The 21,364-nt window shown below is 42.3% G+C and overlaps 1 protein-coding gene across 4 annotated transcripts in view; it reads left to right on the top strand.

Annotated features, from left to right (window-relative positions):
• The window catches only part of Ctnnd2 (catenin delta 2), a 746,809-nt gene that overhangs the window by 393,726 nt on the left and 331,719 nt on the right, over positions 1–21,364 (top strand). For all 4 annotated transcript variants that reach the window (XM_075975796.1, XM_075975795.1, XM_075975797.1 and 1 more), the window contains one exon: positions 6,912–7,084. In XM_075975796.1, the coding sequence (XP_075831911.1) occupies positions 6,912–7,084 (173 nt within the window). The remainder of the gene's footprint in view (positions 1–6,911; positions 7,085–21,364) is intronic.

The raw sequence follows: 21,364 nt of genomic DNA, 5'->3' as shown, positions 1-21,364 counted from the left end.
ACTTGGGAGCTACAATGTGAAATAAAAACACTGGTTGCACTCCCAGGCTCTGTAAAATTCTTTACAGAGCATTGCGAACTGAAATTACATCTTTGGCCTTTGTGCTTTTGACAACTATGCTTTCTCAGTCTTCTCTTTCATGTGCAGATCTAAAGGAACAAACCCTGCATTATCTGAGACCCTTTACCAACTTTGGGTCTATGTCTCTGCATCAGTCCAGTTTGCAAAAGCAACAAGACAATGGCATTTGTTGGATTTAAGTCAGTGTAAAGTCTATGTGTGTGATCCAGGTCATCTGCGGACCATTAATGTTTAATCATCACATAAATTATTTTCCAAATTGAAATCAGCTGACAAGGACTAGTAGAGATTCTGGATACAGAGACAGAAGTGAAATGCAAATGCCTCTCTGTTCATAGAGCAGCCCTGTGAGCTCTAAGCCTGCTTGTGTAAGAAGCCCCTGGAGTTCTGCCCTCAGGTACATTTTGAGGTGGTGGATGGGTTGGGCTACTATTTCTAGGGAACCTCCTCCCTGGAACTTCTCCAAATGGCAACTCATAAATAAATAATGAAGTTTGAGAGAATATAACCAGTTTAGCACCACCGGGTACATCTTCTAAGTGTCTTGGGAAAGTGATGACAGGTTCTTTTAGAACCCATGAAGAAGAAACCTTTGCAATAGGTAAAAAGGATACATGGTTCATTTTAAATTAAGTCAGTGTTTATATTCTGCAGAACAATTTGTGATTACTATGACCATAATAATCTTACAAATTACTACCCGTCTTTCCCTTTATTTTGTAATTTGTAATAACACCTTGGTACATAATTACCACTACATGCTCCGCTTAGCCCTGCCTAGTGTTTGCAATAGGCCAGCTGCTACCCCTTTCATTTGGTATCGCGGTAAGTGTTTCCTCTCATTTCAAACAAACCAAAAGAATTCTTCAGTCATTCTTATGCTTCTCCAAAGATCAAGTAGCAAGAATGCAGAAATGAATGCCGATATCTCCACTGTTACAGGGGTGTGTGAGATTTGGTATAATTATTTTTCATTGCCTTCATAAAAAGTTTTCTAAATTATCTTGTAAAAAGTAAAAGTTTGACTCCAGAATGTATTTCTGGTCTTCCTGAGAAACATAAATTTATCTAACGTTGAGAGTGTGAGGAATCCCCCTTCCTGGAGTGGGCATCATTTGCATGTTTATTTTTCTGCTGATTATCCTAAATTAACAGTCTTATAAAACATTTCTTTGGGCGCCTGTTCAGGGGTTGCTCAATCCTCTTTGGGTTTTTGTTTCTTAATGTACTTTTAGAGTGGTAAATAATTCTTTGAAATGAACTCTACACTCTGCCTTTGAAGATCTACCTGTGTCCTCGGGTTTCCCAAGCCTCTACAGGTGACTTTCACAGCCGCACGCCTGCTCTCACGTTTTATTTATGTATGATTGAAGCATGTTTTTATAGAAATGATTTGGGAAACTATTAAAGATAAAATATTACATTAGCCAAGTTTCATAGAGCCTGGAGTGTCTTTAAGCTCTACAGATGAAGTCCCATCATCTTCTCCAGCGCCAGGACTGAAAAGTAAGGCAAGAAGTCTCCACACATGGGTCCGACACACACCTTCCTGCCACTCAGCCTTGTGCGAATGTGTTTCCTGTCTGCTGAGTTCTTTGCTCCTGTCTCCCTTTCCACCCTGCTGTCCCCCTGATTTCGCTGTGATTTCCAGACTCATGGCAAAGGACTTTGTCTGCACTGAAAGGAGTTTCCATTCTCCATCTCTGCTGGCACTCAGCATCACCCTGCTATTGCTTTAGATTCCTGTGGTTTTTATAAAAGTATCCCATGCTAACCCACTGTGCCACCGGAGTACCCACGTTCCCATAGTTTCAGCTTCCATCCCATTTTCCAAGACCCTTTCTGGTGCGATGCAATACAAAGGATGGCAATTGAAACTTCTTGGAATTGGGTCTGTGGCGAACTAAAGTAACATGGCAGGACAGGATTAGCTAAAGTAGCATTGCAGGACAGGGTCAGCTAAAGTAGCATGGTAGGACAAGGCTAATATTCCCTGGACAGCTGGCCATGAGGGAAAGGTTCATGGAGAAGGTGACATTTAAGCACTTGACATTTGAGAATGAGCTTCGCAGTTAGCAAAGAGAGAAATTTCAGGTTGAGAAAACAAGAACAACTTTCTCATATTGACAAAGATTTTAGCTTTTCAACCCCTGGATGCCACATTAAGTGTCCATTTGTTCTTAATTCTTTTACTGCAGCAGGCCACTTTGCTGAACGATGTATTAGATATCCCCACCCACAGAACAGAAACGTGAAGGGTGTTGAAAGAAAGCGATAAGCACTATGTGAGACAGCCCTGGGACGTGTTTCCAGGAAAACAAATCCAGTTCAGGGTTTTATTGCTAGCAGAGTGTGACTCTGTGATTGGGCAAGTAGATAGTTAATAATAAGGATGATAATGATTAAGAATCATGGTAATGACAGTTAATACTAACAGTATCCTAAAACAGAAGTCACATAAAATTTTGAGTCAAGAATTTCCATGCTCACATTTGGAGAAGTTACAATATGAAGCAACACAGTAATGCAGGGCCTTGGGTAAGAGCACTGCTGAAGCCAGGCAGCCATGTTTGACAACCTCCCCTCCCCGTATCACCATTTAATTAGTAACTTCAGCTGGGGACTCCCGAGTTCCCTCAGTGGCAGAGAGACTGACAGCACTATTCCTGCTGAAACTGTTTTAAATGTCCATTTGTTAATAGGTGTAAGGTGCTCAGTACAGTTCTTGGGACCTAGTAAAGAACACCTGCGATTCCCATGACTACTCCCGCCAATAGATATGGCTGTGGGAGTCTGTAAGAGGACTAGCCCACATCTGCTGACTTCTTCTGGGTTGATTTTTTTCAGTACATACCCCATCATTTTACTTACATTGTTGTGATTTAAATGATGACTTGCAGGCATAACTTAGGGGACCTCTGGCCTTTCTGTGTTATTGGACACTGTGTAGTTTAATTGGGATTTGATGTACCTGGAACAGATTTAATATATCTGGAGCAGATGTTCAGCTAAGTCAGATAAGAATTAGAAATTGCAGATACGGCCTCCTTAAAGCTTTGCAAACATATGAACATGGTCAACCACATGTGCTTGTAGATACTCTTAAAGTACCCAGTTAATTTCACAAGAAAATGACTGTGTATCATGGTGTCTGTGTTAATATAACCTATAAGTGGGTCTAAAGCTCTTTGTAAAAAAAACATAGCATTCCAGCCTTTGTATTTACTGAGGTTGGGACTCAGAAGTAGAAGTTGACTGGGAAAATAATCTAATCTGAGAAGTGAAGGCTTTGCCTGCTGCAGGGGCCTGTCTGTTTTATAGACTGTTTCATCCTGAAATGCTAACATGTGCGTGAGACATAGTATTGTGGGTTTAAAGAACAGCACTTCCTGGAAGAGGAGACAGAAGCCTGAGGGTCAGGGCTCATTTTCAGCCACTGAGCCGGAGACATCAGCTCCAGTTCTGCCTGTCCCTCTCTGCTAATCTCCTGGGAACAATGAAAATGTAAAGTCAGCCTCTCTGGAAGGCTGCTGTGTGCTCTTGCAGTCAGTTTCTATGTGTGAGAGCCTATTGTGGTGTTCCCCTCACGTTCAGTAGCCCTTGCTCCCTGTATCCCATAGAAGTAGTGGGATCAACTATGGCAGTTCCTGGAAATTTTTCTCCTCCATCCAGTCAGAATGGGAAGGATTGGTTGGTCAAGGACAAAAAGACTGTGTGAAACACAAACTGACCAGGTCTCCCTGACCTTCAAGGAATGGTCCTTCCCAATTAACTTCTGACCCATGTTCAGGACTCTTCTTTGGTGAGCTCTACAATCACCAGTCTAGACCTTCCAGCTCAGTTTTCTAGAAGCATGCATCCAGAGCGTGACTCCGGTTTTCTGTCAACCTCAGCTGCTTGGAGTTAGAGTGTCTTCTGGTACAGTTATTGGTGCTGAAGACAGCATTTTCATCCATGCAATTTAAGGCAAAATGTCTTCTGTTTCCCCCACTAAATTCTTCCACATTACCCCATCATCCTCCAACACATACACGCCACGGCCTCAAGAATATTGCCTAAGTTTGTTACTAGCCCAAGCAACTCTACATATAAATCCAAAAGTTCTAAAGGGAGAAAAGACATATAATTTAAATGCCTAAACTAAATTTTTTAAAAAAATCTTTGGCAAATTTATATTTTTCTGCCTCAATACACCATAACATTAATCAAGTAATGGAAATTTGTATGCAATTTTGATTTCCATTATGAAATAATTTAGGGATATTGTGTGACTTTTTAACCTTTTTTATATTTTCATGTATGCATGTTTTCCAAAATTGAAAGAAAAAAATCTTGCTCATTTGAAGTCAAATGAACAGTGCGAAGAAGGTTTGCAGAGGGCCTGGGCTGTTGTCCTGACTGTTTTGTCCTTGGCAGGTGACATGTCAGTATTGCAATGTGATGATACTGCTCATTGGGGCAATTACCATTGTCAGAGCACATCTTAGTTTCAGGGCTTGAGATATATTAGCGGGATAATGAGATAGCGAATCCTGGTTTGTTTTCATTGAGTATTGATCAAATACATGACTGATTCTATAAAAGATGAGCAGGTTTGATTACCCCATGATGCATTTCTCAGGAGCAGATAAACCATCATTTTAGTGGCAATTCATTTTTGAAAAAGAGCATGATGTTACTTATTTGAAAAATCCTATATAAACAGCATTTGTACATTTCTGGGAATAATTGTGTGAAGTCATAGGACACAAAATTATTTAACTTGCTGCTCAGGGAAACTTCATTGGAGTAAAGTCACATACTCTCTTAAAAGGCAAACAGTTAAAATATGTGGGCATTTTGCTTTGTGGATTATGTTAAATGATGTGAAATTAATGTTTCTCTCTTAATTCACTCTGTTGAGATTTCAAATTCTGTGCACTGTTGTTGTGTCTACTATGACCTTCCTTGCCCTTGAGGTGCACTGTAGGAGGAAAATGTGCCCAGTGTAGGCTGTTATGTGCCCATCTACTGTCCTGAATGAGATAACAAACTAAGACAATGTGAAGCTTCCTCTCTCTGGTAGGGAAGAGCCATTGCTCTTCCACCATGCTCTCTTTCCATTAAGGTCTTCACTGAAGACCAGGACTAAAGCACTGGGCCAGATCTCTTCACTGCTCTTCCAGTCAAGACCTGTCTCTTCTCCGTAGACCACCACCCTACACAGAGTTTCCTCCTGTGCTTCCAAAGATTTCCCAGAACTCTGCCTGCCCATTATCTAGAATGGAGAGATGAGCTCTTTACTCTGCCATGGCTGGCAGCTTCTACCACTGTAATCAGGACAGGGGAGTTCTACTGTCCTGAAGGAAAGACAGTGCCTCTCCTTGCAGAGACAGCGTCATCCGGGCAATTAATTTTGTAATCCCATCAAAATAGATCACCTGATCTTTTTGCAAGCTGTTGAAAACATAACTGCCTGATACATACTGTTTCCTTGGGATGATGTTGTGTGTTAAAATAAAAAGAGCTGCACTTGTACTTTTGTAAAACCTTTCATGATAAGGCTGGGACTAAATGGAAACACAATTTAAAACGGTATCCTTGTGTTTTGCAATCCCAACAGGGAATGCAGGAAGGCAGAGACCTTAAATGGCAAGGGTCATGTGAACCAATATACCTAAAAATAGGCAAGTTAGAGTTGTCAAAGAATAGTCCCTGTCAATCCAGAGTTTCATCTGAAAGAGAATGTCATGTTTAAAGACAAATAAGAACCCTGAAATTTCTCACATAACAGAAACGATCCTGTTATTTTGAGAAGCAAAGCAAGCGTTAAGGATGTTTCATGACTGTCCTGTAGGCCATATGTTTTATTACTCCACATGAATGAAGAACTGGCTTCCTACCATGTTGAAAGAAACACAAAGGCATTGGTATCGCCAAATTCTAGCTCCCCTAACACTATTCCTCCACGAGCCATCTCAGACACACACACAGGGGAAGCTGGCAAATACATGCTCACTTCTCCGTGAAGGTTTAAGCACCCAAAGTGAATATTAAGTTTGAGTTTTAATTTTTTTCCTGAAATAAAATGTGTAAACTCTTCCAAGAATTCAATGCAAGTGAAACACAAGAAAATAAAGCCAAACTGTATGTGCAAAATGTGATGAAATTTTAAGGCCAGGACCTGCCCATCCTCCCCTCGTGCCATATAATGCACGCCATGTTGACAGCGTCAATCTTAACACCATAACTTTCTCTTTGTTCTCCTGCTGAGCATTTTCTGTGATGGCAGAGATAACTAGTCCACAGGGACTATATGAGACCAGGGTGAATCCTACATCGTATGAACAGCTATTAATATTTTAAGCACTGTCTGCTCTCTGGCACTGTGGTATTACATCATTATTCATACAAAGGAAGCTCTCACTGATCAGAAGGTTTTTGAGTGTTTTAGCATGCCAGTCATGAAGTGTGAGATATAATTATATTAATGCAATTAAAATGTACAAAAAAGATGAAGCTTTTTTTACATTATTTCAAATGTTTCTGATATTGTCTGATCCAAAAATAACTACTTGATTAATTTGCTTCATAAGAAATATCTCTATGTAGGTCAGGATGAGATCATTTGAAAAATCTACTCCTCTGAGAACTTTAAACACACACACACACACACATACACACACACTCATCTCATCTGGAGCTAAATTATATGGTCATTTTAGTTCTCAGAATTCAAAGCGTAGAAGTCATGTGCGTGTGATAATTCTAGGCTACTCTCAATAAATAATACATGTCATTTCTGCTTCACCGAGACTGTCACTGACTGCTCTAAATGACTTTCAACGCAGGACCCAGCCTGCTCTCCCAGAGTGCACTTCAGCTCAATTCCAAACCTGAAGGGTCTTTCCAGTATCCTGCCAGCTACCATAGCAACCAGACCCTGGCCCTGGGTGACACAGCCCCTTCTCAGCTCCCAGCACGCAGCACACAAGCCCGAGCTGCCGCCCAGAGCTTCAGCCAGGTAAGGGTCCTTTGCTCCTTTGTGGGGGTGTGCTCCCAGGGAGCAGTGGCAGAGCCAGGGACATAAGGAAGTGAGATCCAGAAGGTCTCTGTGAATGTGTTGAACAACTTACAAAAGGTCCTTTGCTGTGAATGAGTTGAAGAAATATCAAACTAGGAGTGTGGAGTAATACAGAACGGGCAACATTTTCTTTAGAATATCTGTGAATTGCTAACCTTGTGTCTCTGTTGTATGTATTTAGCTGCATGGATATATAAATGAGCATATAGTTACCAGACTGACATCTGTGTTATCAGTAGATCAGACAGTCTGGATCTCTGAGTTTACCTGGGAAAAAGACAATAGTCTGTATCCTTAAAAAGAAAAAAAAAGTCATGCACTTATTCTTTGAAGTTAATACTATCAAGGCCAGTATAAACTCTTAATCAAGTATATGGAAGTAGACTGTAGATAACTGAGATTATCTTAGGAATAGTTACACTTTGTCAAGTCAGATTTTGAAGTATACCCTCAATTGTTTCTTTAAGGCATGAAAGTATTCTTACACTTTCATAAATTCATTATCTGTAGTTAAAGACAACTTGGTTAAAAGCAGATCTAACACATGGAGTACTTATGCAGAGGGGAGCATACATACGCATGCACAGGTACACACACACACACACACACACATTGTCCTTTGAGAACTTTTATACCAACCTAAAAGAAAATCTCATGTCTATGTGTATGTGGTGTGTGGTGTGTGTGTGTATGTATGTGTAAGCAACATTTTTGTTTTTATGATTCGGATGTATTACATATTAAATTATAAATTAAATGTAATCATTATATTATTACATAAATAAATATTATATATTATATTATTAAATTCTAAATAGTTAATCAATCCACCATAACTAATATATTCTATAGTTATCTTCTTTAATGAAATTTTGAGCATATTTTCATCTATATAAGACATTCTGAAATTATATGCTTTTGATCCTAGAATGAAGGACCAGCAGCTTCCAGCTTTTAAATGAGGAGGTTAGTCGTTTCTTAGGCACTAACTGAGTACTGCACTTACCAGGACCCCTTTCCAAGTGCCAGGACCCATCACTGGGTTCTCTAGCCCATCTCTTTCACTGACTTGTATTATTCACCCAGGTGTATTTCCAACAAAGCTTAGAGGTGCTTGAAAGTAGGCTCTCCTTTATGTAGCAGTAGGACCTCGAAGGCCAGGTGGACCCCGCAATGTATGCAGAGAGATTAGATTACAGTGGCCTCATAGAGCCACTTCAGCGATCACATGTCACTGTGCATTGCATTCCTTAAAGTGAAATCATTCTGATAATTGTATTCACAAATGACTTTTTTCCTAAAGCCTTGACAGGTACGGTTTTGTAAATGTTGTAGTCTTGTATGCTGGGCTGTAGCCGAGTAGATAAAAGTGAATTATAAAGCTGCTCATGGACTCGAATGTTTGTCTGCCTCCCGTGAAAGTTGAATCTTTGTCGGGATGTCACAGCTGTGTACAGGGCGTCATCCTGGTTGTGGTGTGAAGACCCCAGTGAGTGAGAGTGCTCAGATGTAGCTGTAGCAGGAGCCCAGTGCTGTGGTGTAGGGAGACAGATGCATCAAGAAGTCCTGATGGACTGTGAACTTTCCCCAGCAGAGCTGAGATGGGAGCTGTCCAGCTTAACTCTAAGAAGCTTGCTGGTTATTGGTGCTGTCTACGAGCAGCTGCTTTGCTGGATAGCCCAGAAGGCCTGTAATTTGAAAGTAATAGCGTACAAATGCTGAACCAGAAAACTAGTCATTTTACCAAGCCATTAGGGTTCCAGCCAGACCCCATTTCAGAAATTTCTCATTCAGATCCATTGGTTTTCCAAAGCCCCTGTGATATTTTCTGGTCAATATTCGCAATGGTGTTACATCGCTCCTTCAAGCAGGATTAATTGTTTGAGTGTCCAGGAGTTAGGAAGTGCTGCAAGGGTAAGTAAGCCAAACCATGGCTAATGGATGGTCAGCAATCAACAGTAAACATGTTTACCCATTCTCTCTACAAATGGAAGTTCTGAAGTGATGTGAATTGTTTCGGTCTTGCTCGAGGATCCTGCCCCACTGTAACTGTGAAGCAGTGTCATCCGTGTTTAAGATTCCAGTTTCAACTTTTAGAAAGATTCTAGTTTCTCCAGCCTCCTAAGAGTTTGTGGAATGGCCATTGTTAATTCTGCAGTAGGCCTTGGGGATGGATTCTGTCCTCGTGTCCTCTCAGAGCCCCGTCAGTCAAAGGAATCACTGTCAGACAGCTCCTCTCTGTTACTGCCTAGACTTTCTTGAGATGCTCCAGTGAATTCATGCAGTTGATTGTAGGACAGCAGAGATGCAGCCCACCCGGCAAATGTCACATCCAGGAAGTGATGTAGCCTATTTTACCTCCAGCTCTCTCTTTTCCATCCCGGAGGCTCTGCTCATCCAAGTTGCCCACTTACAGTTTTCCAGCAGGCTTTGTGGATTGCTGCCCCTATCTGCTTGCTTCTTCTCAGCCAGTGTTGGCTCTTATAAGCAGTCTGAGCTTCCCTCCCATTTACTTAATCTATGACCCTGTTATTCATTGATTCTTCAAGACATTTATTCTATGCTACTGTATACCATGAGTCTGTGTTCTTTGGATGGTGAAGTATAGAAAATAGACATGGTTCTGGTCCTCAGGGACCCTTTATTCTAGCAGTATGCATGAAAACAAGACAATCAACACTTCAAATAAGCACCATGCATAGTATATATCTTATATTAGAAGGTGATGGTCACAGAGGGAAGGAAATGGACACAGAATAGGGTAATATTCAGAGAGGAAAATAAAACACTATAGAATTTCGTGGAGGAGACATTTAGGTAAGGGCACACAGGAGAGATACATGGTTACCTGGGGGATGGTGAGTGTAATGGCCTCCGGGTGGAGTTGTCTGGCATATCAATAAAACAACATGTAGGTGGGGCAGCCAGAACAGGGTGCACAGATTTGCAAAGTGTCAGGGGACTTAGTGGATCCTTGGTAGAGCTCATCAGAGTAGGTGTCTGAGCCGAGCATGACAATATGTATCAAGGGACAGTCCTGTCATATATTGTTGCATTAAAGGGCCCCATTAGTGTGATTCCATGCAGAGTTTTGCCTACTGTAATTAATGTCTACGTCCTCCATAACTGGCCTAAGGCCCACAAAATTCCACCAGGTTCTTCCAGCGTCAGGGAGATTCACCATATTGATACCACACCAACTTCTGAGTAGGTTGGAGAACGAGGAGTTAGCCTCTACGTACTGATACCAACCAGCTACTGAGTAGGTTGGAGAAGGAGTTAGCTAGCCTCTATGTTTTGCTCACTTCCATGCATGCAACATTTTCTGTGCCCTACTTGAGATGCTGTACATACAGCCTATAAAAGAACCACTCTAAAAAATGATTTTTCTCACGTCTAAACATAAAGTACAATCATCCAGCAAGTCACTCCTAAAAGAAACAAAATAAATGGAAATATGAAATTACATATCTGAGGACACAACCCTGGAAAAGTAGTATCGGGGCTGAGAGATTTTTTTTTTCCTTTAAAGCCATTCACATGTTTCCAGGAAGGACTGAAATAGCCATGGTGATTCCAGGGAAGTGGCCTGCAGGAAGCTGAGAGTCATATGGCAGGTTTCTAAGATGACCCCAAACAGTAGTGGACATTCTAGAAGAGCAACAAGCTTTTCCATAGAACAAAATTCCTCATTTCTTTTCAATGTGGCCTGTCTGTTTAATGTTACACTGACTTCGTGTTTTTAAAGTCCCTGTGTATGTTATATCATAACCATGGATATGCCGATGTTCGGGTCTCCCAGAGGTGGATGAGTACATTGCTGGAACACTGGCCAGTAGGTGGCTACTTTATTAGTGATGGTAGGGTAGACCCTAAATTCCCCTAGGGTGCGGAGGAGAAGACAGTTCCTACCAATGAGGCATTGTCTTCATCTCAGCATGGGAAAGGCCATTCTTACTTGCTTAGTTATAAGATAAATTATCTTGAAGTAGTACTTTGATAGACAAGTTATCAGTACATTTAGCAAACACAGCCTTGTGTCGAATGCAAAGACTGCATCCAGCATGCAACCTTTAGAGGAGAAAGCATGTTGTTTTATGCATTTTCCTTGGCTTATTTGTGGGCTCTGGCAGGAGGGTTTTGCTTTGATTTTGGTTTTGACTTTTTTTCCTGATAGTCTTAAAATATTTGCTTCTTGTAAATCTGCGTTTCTTGCATGACTTTCAAATCTTCTCACCTGTTTTCCCTTTCTAGCATAAATATGTTTAATCTGGCTTTGACAATTGAAGTGTTTTTGTATTGCAGGGAGTGTATATCTGTGTTCCAAGCGAATATTTCCTTTTCTGTGCAAATATTTAGATTATTAGAATTGTACTGATGGAGCTGTGTGCTGAAGTGAAAGTCTTATGTGATAATTTTTTGCCAGTGTTCATGTAGACATGCCACTAAGATACCCTGCCTATGTATCATTTATGATAAATGTTTATGGAATCTTTATGTCATTGTTTCATGTTTCTTCTCCACTTTTATTTCTATTGGGGCTTATAGAAATGGTTATATATAAAATTCTTATTAGAATATTTATGAGCTAATGAACCTATCAAATTTTTATTAAAGGGAGGATAAAAGACAGGAAAAGCAAGTATCTGAGGAACCAAGTAGCACCATATTTGTTCTAATGACATCTTTAAATCCTAAGGATTTAAGACTGGAAAGTTTGGATACTTGGTAGTGTGGCGGACTTCTCGACCGGCGAGAAAGAACAACCACCACATCAGGATTCTACTCAGAACACGCTTTACTGGAGTGTCCTTGATTGATGGGGAGCAGGAAGCGAGAGGGGCAGGAAACGAGGGGCAGGAAGGGAAGGGCAGGGAGCGAAGGGCAGGAAGGAAAGGGCAGGGAGCGAAAGGGAGAGAGAGCATGAAGCGAAGTCGTGAAGGGCACTGAGGCAGCTGCTTAAATAGGGAATTGGCACACGGGTTGCCCTGTGATTGGCTGCCACCAACAGCTGACACCAGACCGCATCGGGATAGGCTCAAGGATCCTCATCCACCGCACATGCCCTCAAAGGCATAGCCAAATATGGAGTTGTTTATTTCCAACAAGACAGGATGTCGGCGCCATCTTGTAATGGCGATCCTGTCCGGCTCACTACATGGTAGTACCTCCTGTCTGCATTGCTAAGATTGCTAGGGGCCCAATGGTTGGGGAAGGCCGGGGGAATCTCTCAGTATCTCTGATGTGTCCTCTCAATCTCTCTCCTCTCTTCTTCCACACCTTTTAGTTATTTATTTGTTTGTTTATTTATTTATATATTTTAAAACTTCTTTATTGAATCTTTGGGGGTTTCACATCATGTACCCCAATTCTGTTCACCTCCCAGTCCACTCCTAGTCCCCCCTCATCCCTATTGCATCCCCCATCCATGAAAGAAAACAAGACAAATTAAGCAAGCAAGCAAGCAACAGCAACAGAATAACCCATACAAACAAAAAACCAATAAACCATAACAGAACTGAAAACCACACCCAAACCAGCAAAATCTCTGCTTATCCTCCTCCTCTCCTGCGTCTCCATCACCTCCTCACCTGTCCTGATGCCACTGGAGGCTTTGGTGTGTCGTATGATATATCACTTTTTCCCATCAGCTTGACTGTCAACTGCTCCCTTCTTTTTTATCAATTAAAATTTTACCTTTATTTTACATCCTTACCACAGTGTCCCCTCTTATACCCTATTCTATCCCCCAACCATCCCTTTAACTTCCTCCTCAATCCACACCCCCCACCTTTGTTCAGAAAGGGGCAGGCCTCCCATGGGTGTCAACAAAGCATGGTATATCAAGTGTACCCGTATTAAGGCTGAACAAGGCATCCCAGCATTAGCAACAGGTTCCCAGAAGCCAGCCAAAGCAAGGCCTTCTTCTTGCTCATTCTCCTCTTCTCTCTGTCCTCACCCTCTTCCTGCTCCCTTCCTCCTCCATTCACTACTTTCCAAATTTACTTGGGTAAAAAGTAAGCACTGTAGCAATGAGGGTGGTCTCCATGGTGATCCACAGTTGATATTTGGTCTTGTGACATTTTAACTCAAGGGGGAAAAATAACTATCTTCATTTTTTCAATAAAGTTGAATTTGTCAGTGAGATGCTGCCCTCAATTTTACTAGCCCTTCATTTTCCATTTATGGTACCCACCATGGCAGCTAATGCCTTTGGGGACAACGCGGGCCCTGTACCTAGAAGCTGTCTCTTTTCTTTATGTTGTTTATCAGTTTTTATCAAAGCCAGGACCCTTGAGAGAATCTCTAGACAAGCATCACAGCATTTTATTTGACTGTTCCCAAAATCAAATCTTTCTTACAGTACCAAGATTTTTCTTCTTTGAATTTATAGACAGACCACTGCAGAGGAAAAGGTATTGTATTCCTATGGACAATGGTCGTAATGCAGAAGCCAGTTTTTTTTGTTTTTTTGTTTTTTTTTTTTTTTTACAATCCAGAGAGTAAATTCAGAGAACATATTTGGGGATGTAAATTTATCCTCGTAGTTACATTTCATATAATGCATTAATAAAGCCATTTGCATTTTTAGAGTTGGTGATTTTTCTCATTTGAAAGTTGGAGAGCCGATGGCTTTGTCCATGCTTGTGTGAACTCCTGAGCACTAGACAAATGGCTCCTGAGAAACCACAATGACTTCTCTAAAGCTTCAATCAGCACAGAGCTGCTGTTACAAAATCACCTTACCTGATGGTTCTCAGTGAGAAATCAATGTCTCCAAAGATGTCATTGCAGTGCCTTGTCCTTCAGTCTGGCTTCCATGCGTCACTGAATGACTGGTCATCACTTTACTTTCTGATCACTTTGAAATCACCTAGACCACACTGTGTTAAGATAGCTCCTGCAAGTGTCAGCCCAAGGCCTTTCTGATGCAAGCCAGTGCTACATTGCTGCACCTCTTTCTACAGCCTGCATGTGGAGGTTCTGCTTCCTGATTCAAGTCAGGGCTGCATTCCCACAACTCTCTGGACAGCCTGGATGCGTAGTCTCTGCTTCCTTGGATATGTGCTGTCCAGATTTTCCTTCAATGACCCTGCGCTGACCCAGAAGTGCTTCTTCCAATAGAAGACTTAATCATTTCCATCCATTGGCATGCAAAATTCAAGAAGTCCTTGTTTTTTATTGCTGAGTAGTACTCTAATATGTATATATTCCATACTTTCTTCATCCATTCTTCCATTGAAGGACATCTAGGTTGTTTCCAGGTTCTGGCTATCACAAACAATGCTGCTATGAACATCGTAGAGCATATACTTTTGTGTACTGGGAACTCACCAAGGCCAGCTGGCCTGGGTCTGGAAAAGCCTGGGATAAAACCGGACTCTCTGAACATAGCGGACAATGAGGACTAATGAGAACTCAAGAACAATGGCAATGGGTTTCTGATTCTACTGCATGCACTGGCTTTGTGGGAGCCTAGGCAGTTTGGATGCTCAACTTACTAGACCTGGATGGAGGTGGGGGTTCCTTGGACCTCCCACAGGACAGGGAACCCTGATTGCTTTTCGGGCTGGGGGGGGGACTTAATTGGGGGAGGGGGAGGGAAATGAGAGGCGGTGGCGGGGAAGAGACAGAAATCTTTAATAAATAAATAAATTTATAAAAAAATAAAAAAATCAAAAAAGAAAAATCAAAAAAAAAAGAAGACTTAATCACCACCATTCAGAGCTGTCTTCAGAGGGGGCACCTTTAGTGACAGGTCTGCTCATGTATCATAACCACAGAAAACTGGGAAAGGAAAAAGTATGCTTTAAAAAAAAAAAGCAGGTCACAGACTGTAGTAGGCATTCAAGAGGTTCATCTTGGGAAGCCACCAACCAGTGACTTCAGTTGTCCATTCCTGACCTCACTGTGCTAGCTGCCTAGCATTCTGGGCAAACATCATTCCTCTCCCAGAGCCGGGGGTCTTATGACTACTTCAGAAAACTTGGCAGTTCTCACTGTGTCCTCGCAAGGACTGCCATAAATCAGACCCTGTTTTATAAGATGTGGTTTTATTTAGTGTCATGGTATACTCATGATTGGAACCCAAGATTCCTGAGAGCTTGTTAGCTGTCAGGTCACTGGAGAACTAGCCAAAAGCACTGGGGTTTTTCTTTCTTCTCTCTCTCCTTTTCCTGTACTTTGCTTTGTTTATATTGTCAAAATTCCAGGAAAAGAGAATAAAATATCATTCAGGATCTGAGAAAAGGTCCCCTTTATGACCTTGTTGCCATCCCTGGTTCTTTTGTAGATGATTCAGAGAGACGATCAGGAAGCAACTGCTTGCCATCGAGGCCAGTGCAACTTACTGAACTAAACCCACTATATTCTCAGGGTCTCCATTCTTCCAGAATAGAACAGTATCATGTTTGTGACCCAGAGAGTACACAGCACACACTAAAGTGCAATGATATGCTATCCCAGAAAAGGACGATATTCAGGAGAAGTGCTAAACTTGCTTTGAGAGCACACCTCACTGTGCTGGGCAGGTGCTCTCGTTGGTGACCAGTGAGTTGAACCGACGTGTCAACCTTGGACTCTGTCTTAGTTAAAATCTGTTTGGAAGCCATGTGTGCCTTGCCTAACTTCCATGTCCGGTGTCTTTCAGTAGTGATTGGACAGTATATCCTGTACTCAACAGTTCTATCAAAAAGGCACGAATCTATTGAACACCTACAGAGAAGGCTACAACAAATAGGCAACACACACACACACACACAAACACAAAAATAGAATATAAAATTTATAACTATAGTATATTCTGTCTGCCCCAACTAAAACTTACATTCAAAGAGATACGCAATTTTTTATAAAAACATTTATGAGTGTATGCTTACTATTTTTTAATGATTTTCTAACAATAACTAGATAAAAGTAGAACTACACTGAGCAGGTACCGAGATCCAGCCTGCTGGACGCTATTCAGTCATATTGCCTACTGGATAGCTGTTTGTCTCTGATACCTACTTCCTTCTTAGTTCCGAAGAGGTGGATCTCCACTTTCTCCAGAGACAAAGAAACTGCTGTTCCTGGACTAATCCAAAGAACTATGAAGGCAGGTATAGGTAAGAACAGCCCCTGCCAGCATCCAGAACCATGGCCAAGGACAACATCAGGACCCACTCTGCTCCAATTTCTTGTGAAATGTGTTTTATTATTATTGTTCCTTAAGGGCCTCTTCAACAATGACACATTTCTTTCCATTATCATTGCTTACAAACATCACTATAAAAGGGCTCTCAGTCCTTAATTTTTAAAACATCAAATTCTGGCTAAAATCTAATTTGAAAAGTAGGCCTACATATTTAGTGTACAACTCATGCTTGAGGTACAGCTGAACCCCTAGAGGAGTGGGTTAGGGTCTTGGCATCTATTGTGTATTGCTTTCAGTTCAACAGTGGTTATAATAAACCATCCTATGAACTGTGAAGTGGGTTTGAACTGCAGCCTTATGGCTCCCAAACTGGTGAAGAGTTACTAAATGAATTTATGCAATGAAACAGAAGTGGCTACATGCTCCCAGATCCCCATTTTTGCACAAATGATGAGCTGTTCTTAGACATTTATTACACCATCAGCCTCTGTGATGGACCACAGCACCTCTGGACCATTTATCACCAGCTGAAGATGGGCTTGTGCAGCTGTGCAGCCCAATAAGGTAGTCTCCAGTCACATGTTACGATGTAAATTGAGATTAATCATATGTACGGTAAACAGATCTTCAGCTGACAGGCAGCATGTGAAGCACTCAGGGAGCTTGTCTACCTAGTGGCAGCCGTACTGGGACATACCAGTCAGGACACTGCCCTGTGCATGGCCATTCTGCTCAACAGGTACTAGTAAGGCTGGCATCCTGGGAAGGCCAAGTGATGGAGGCTTTTACACAAATGGAAACAGCAGGCTATGTTAAATTCTCATTTCACTGCACAGTGAATAACAGGACTTACTGCTTCAGAGAATGCAAAATGCCATTGCCTCTTTCTCCTTCCCCTTCTCCTTGTTAAAAACTCCAAAAATCTCACCAAAATCCTTCTATATGCCTATTTTTGAGTTGGACACCTTTGCTTTCAAAATGTCTAGAGGTAATATTGCATTTTCCAAAATTTCTACTGAATTGGGTGCCATTTGAGGAAGCTATTATTAACATTCAACAGAATTAGTACTCTCAGATTAGACATTCCAGAAGACCAACAGAAAGGGAAAGTGTGTACAAACTATACCTTTCCTGGCTCACACATCATTCAAATGCAGAGATATTGACTAATTTTCCTATTTTATTAGTTAATCAGCTTATTAATTGAGTTTGTTCCTTTTAAAATTATTTTTATCAAAAATACAAGTGACTTGCATGTACATTATTTCTACTCCTCCCCTTCCATGCTCCAACTCTTCCCATGTGTCACCTCTTAAATTTATGGCCTCTTCTTCTTTAATTAGAATTGTCTTACACACACACACGGGGGGGGGGGGAGCGGGAGCCAAGTCCGTCCAGGGTATGTACAAGTATTATTTAGGGATGACCACTTGGGATTGCACCATCACTCGGGGTGCTCACCCTTGGAGAAACCTGATTCTTCCTCTCTCAGCAGCCTGTAGGTCTTCATCTAGGGCTGGAGCCTTGTGAGATTTCCTTTATCAGCATTGACATATTGGGACGTCAACTTGTGTGATCATTTTGCAAATCATGTTTAGGCAGCCACATTGTTTAGATTTCATTGGTGCAGTGTCCCTCTCACATATAAAAGACATTATCTCCCAGTAGATGCCTTGTCTTGGTGCCCTGGCTCTTAAGATCTCACCACTCCTCTTCAGCAATGATCCTTGAACCTTAAGTATAGGGGCTGCGTTGTAATGTACCAAGTGGGGCTAGGAAAACACAGTCATTAATTCTATGAATATTCACTAGTTGTGGGTCTTTATAGTAGCCTCTATCTACTGTAAAAAGACACATAAAAAAGTATGCATCCCTTGAGAATTTCATACATGCGTACACTGTTTTAAAATCATACACATGCCACTCACTCCTGGTCCTTATTTGCCCTCTACTCTTTTCAGACCCCAACATACTCCATCCAACTTCATGTCCAAGTCTCATTTTGAAATCCAACCTGTACAATTAGTGCTGTCTGTATGGGCATAAATATATGGCCATCCACGGGAGCATAGACAGCCTCCCAGGGCCACACCCCTAAAGCAAAGAGATTCTCCATTCCTCAGCAAATCTCCTGGGTGGAACCTTTGGATTAAGGTCCCATTCGTGCAGGGACTGACTTTAGCTTACTAAGGTCTTCTGCAGGCAGCCACCTGTTGTTGCAATGGTCCTGGAGAGTCCAGAAGACACAATTGCAGAATGCTCCTCCCTATTCCCTGACTCTTACCATCTTTTGCTCGTTCTTCCATGATATTCCCGAGCTTTGAGAGAAGGTGGGTCCCGCACATCTGAGAGCTAAGTGGGTCGCAATGATTTATTCTTTACACTCTTACTAGTTGTCTGTCTCCATATCAACTTCCATCTGCCACAAAAAGGAACGGCAGCTGCACCTCAATTAATTATATTTATCAGTATTTATTAAAGAAGTATGCCGTGTAATGCCATCAGTAATGTATTCGAGGGTGATTATTAGTGCCATAGAAGACATAGCAAAGTGTTTTATTGTAAGCAGGGCGCTCCCCTAAACCTTATTTTCCCACCATTATCTTCCTGTATGAAGCTCTCCCACCACTTACTAGCTGGGTACCATGGTGCAGAGATCCTGGTCAACAAACATAGCAGAGCCTCATAAGGAAGTTGTCTATGTGCTTGTCAGAATTTTTTTCAGATCAGTGCTGTCTACCTCCCTTGGCAGACTGTTAGAAATCCTAGCTTCAGGACCTACTTCAGACCCCCAGAACCAGATGGTCTTTCATTGGTGGTTCTCAGTGTTTGGTGGTGACTCGGTCACCTAGAGAGCTTGTCCAAACAGAGGGAGCTTGGCTTCCAGCAGAGTTCCTATTCTGTTCAAGGTAACCATGCTGTTGCTTGAATACGCAGCACCTTCTGAAAAATGACAGCTCTAAGAAGTGGTTCTTGTGTGTGTTGGGCTTTGAAATCTCCTGGGAAGTGGGTGGCTTCCCTGTCGCTTAGGTCTTACCTTCATATTTCTGAATTAAATGTCTAGGGTAAGTCATGGCTGCTCTAAAATGTATTGGAAGTTCCTCTGGCAGTTTGCACCTACCGTTCAATTTAGGATGTTACGTTCCATGCTCAGAATTACTGCTGGGGGAGAAGCTCCAAGCTTCTCTGGGTGAGACTGGACCACAACCCTGGGAACCAGGGTGATAAGGGAGTTCTGCAGAGCTTGTAAGTCCTTAAAACTGTCAAGGCCAAAGCCATGCGCCAAGCTTGCGAACCCCTCCTTCATGTGCGCAGCAACTGCTACTGAAGTGTCCTTTGTGGACAAGGTCCTACTGTGGTGGCTAGAGAGACATTTTCGAGTACACACTTGGGGCTTGCCTTCTGCTTTTGCTTTTACTGTTAAGCTAAAAATGATTCCAGTTCAGCTGGGTATACATAATGCCCCTATGAAATTCATATTAAGCATACACATGGTATATAAACAAATGTGTGAGAGAGAAATACACACATACACCTTCCACTGAGAATGTCTCTTAACAAATGGTTTTTTTCCCTCACCCAAAGCTGTGTTTAGAGTGTGCATATAAGTGTGAATGTGTGTCTACGCCTGTGCATGTGGCCTGTGCCTAGGTTGGGGCAAGGACAGGAGATAGCCTCAAGTGTCAATCCCTGACTTCTGTACACCTTTCCACCACAAACACGGTCTCTCATTGGTCCTGAACTATCCGTAAGAAGCTATGTTGGCAGGCCAGTGAGCCCCAGCGATGCTTAAACTGTCCAGCTCCCTTGTAAGCAGGACCCCCATTTGCCCCTCCTTAAAGGTGGGTTTTAGGAATCAAGCTGGACTCCTCAAGCTCCTGAGGCAAGAGATAACTGAAATGTCGCTCGAAATTCCAACTTATTCTTAGTAGAGAAACTTGATGCTGTCCAGCTAAGCCCTCAGCGTTTCTCCTAACATCCCACCACAATTGGGAATGCTGTGTGTGTGCAGACCAAGTGCCCAGCCTCCCACTTGCCAAATGCCATCCCAAAGGGCAAAGACACAACTAAAATGTTCTATAGAGAGCACGTACCATCTCTTCTGCCCCCCTTCCCTCCAGCTCCTTGCTCTCTTCCCATCCCAAACAAAAGTCTTTGTTCCCAAGCCTTCTTTTCCAGCTTCTCCAACACAGGGAGCAATTCACACACCAGCGACTCCCAGACCCTTTCTGGTCCCCTGAGGGGAAGCTTGAAGGATCAAGACTTTCTCCCCAGAAGTGGTTGACCCTGTGGGGCTTTCACTGTGATGCAAATCTATCACAACACTATTCAAGGAAACCACCTTTCCCCTCAGTGATCTAACTCCACCCCAGCCCTTGTCTTTTTTGTTCTAAGTGCTGGAAAGCAACTGGCTTTCAGTTGAAACAGGCAACTGCAGGGGCTCCTAGGAGCCTGCTGGAGAGGCCACGGACTGAGCCTTCTAGAGTCCACTTTTAAAATCCAGAAAAGAGAAGAGCTTTTTGTCATTTCAATTTTAATTGACCTGCTTCCTCTAGATTTTTTTTTTATATTGAAAAACCAAGCTTGCTCTTGTGAGGTAGCATTTCTCCCTCCGTTTAACTCACCCCCCCCCCCAAAGAGTCTTAACGGCAAGGCGTCAGAATAAATTCTAAGAAGTGCATCTCTTACGTTCTCCATCTAAGATGCGGTTCAGTCAGTTTTTGGTGACTGAAAGTGTGTCTCCCGAAATAATGGGAGCGTTTAATGCCTAGAGTTTTCATTAAAACTGCCAGATAGGGAGGGCGTTCTGGGCGATCACCGGTTGGGTGGCCTTTAATTTTTTTTTCACTGTGACTAAAACCTCTTGGAATGCTGAGCAGAGGCTTGCCTCTTGCCCTTTGTCAGCCTGCCTTAACTAACCCGCTCCTTTCTCCTTGGAAAGGAATTAGATTGGGCGTGAGTTCGCGTCCCTCTCCTACTGGAGCCTGCCTTTCCCGCGGCTCTGGGCGCAGAAGTTGTCCTTTGCAGCCGCGCGGGGCGGGTGGGCGGCTGCCTCTCCAGCACTGAGCGCGCGTGTTCTCTGC

The sequence above is a fragment of the Microtus pennsylvanicus genome, chromosome 6, assembly GCF_037038515.1.
Source record: "Microtus pennsylvanicus isolate mMicPen1 chromosome 6, mMicPen1.hap1, whole genome shotgun sequence".
In the NCBI taxonomy this organism is placed as follows: domain Eukaryota; kingdom Metazoa; phylum Chordata; class Mammalia; order Rodentia; family Cricetidae; genus Microtus; species Microtus pennsylvanicus.
The sequence above is the reverse complement of the archived record's forward strand: the minus strand, read 5'-3'. Positions and strand labels throughout refer to the sequence as shown.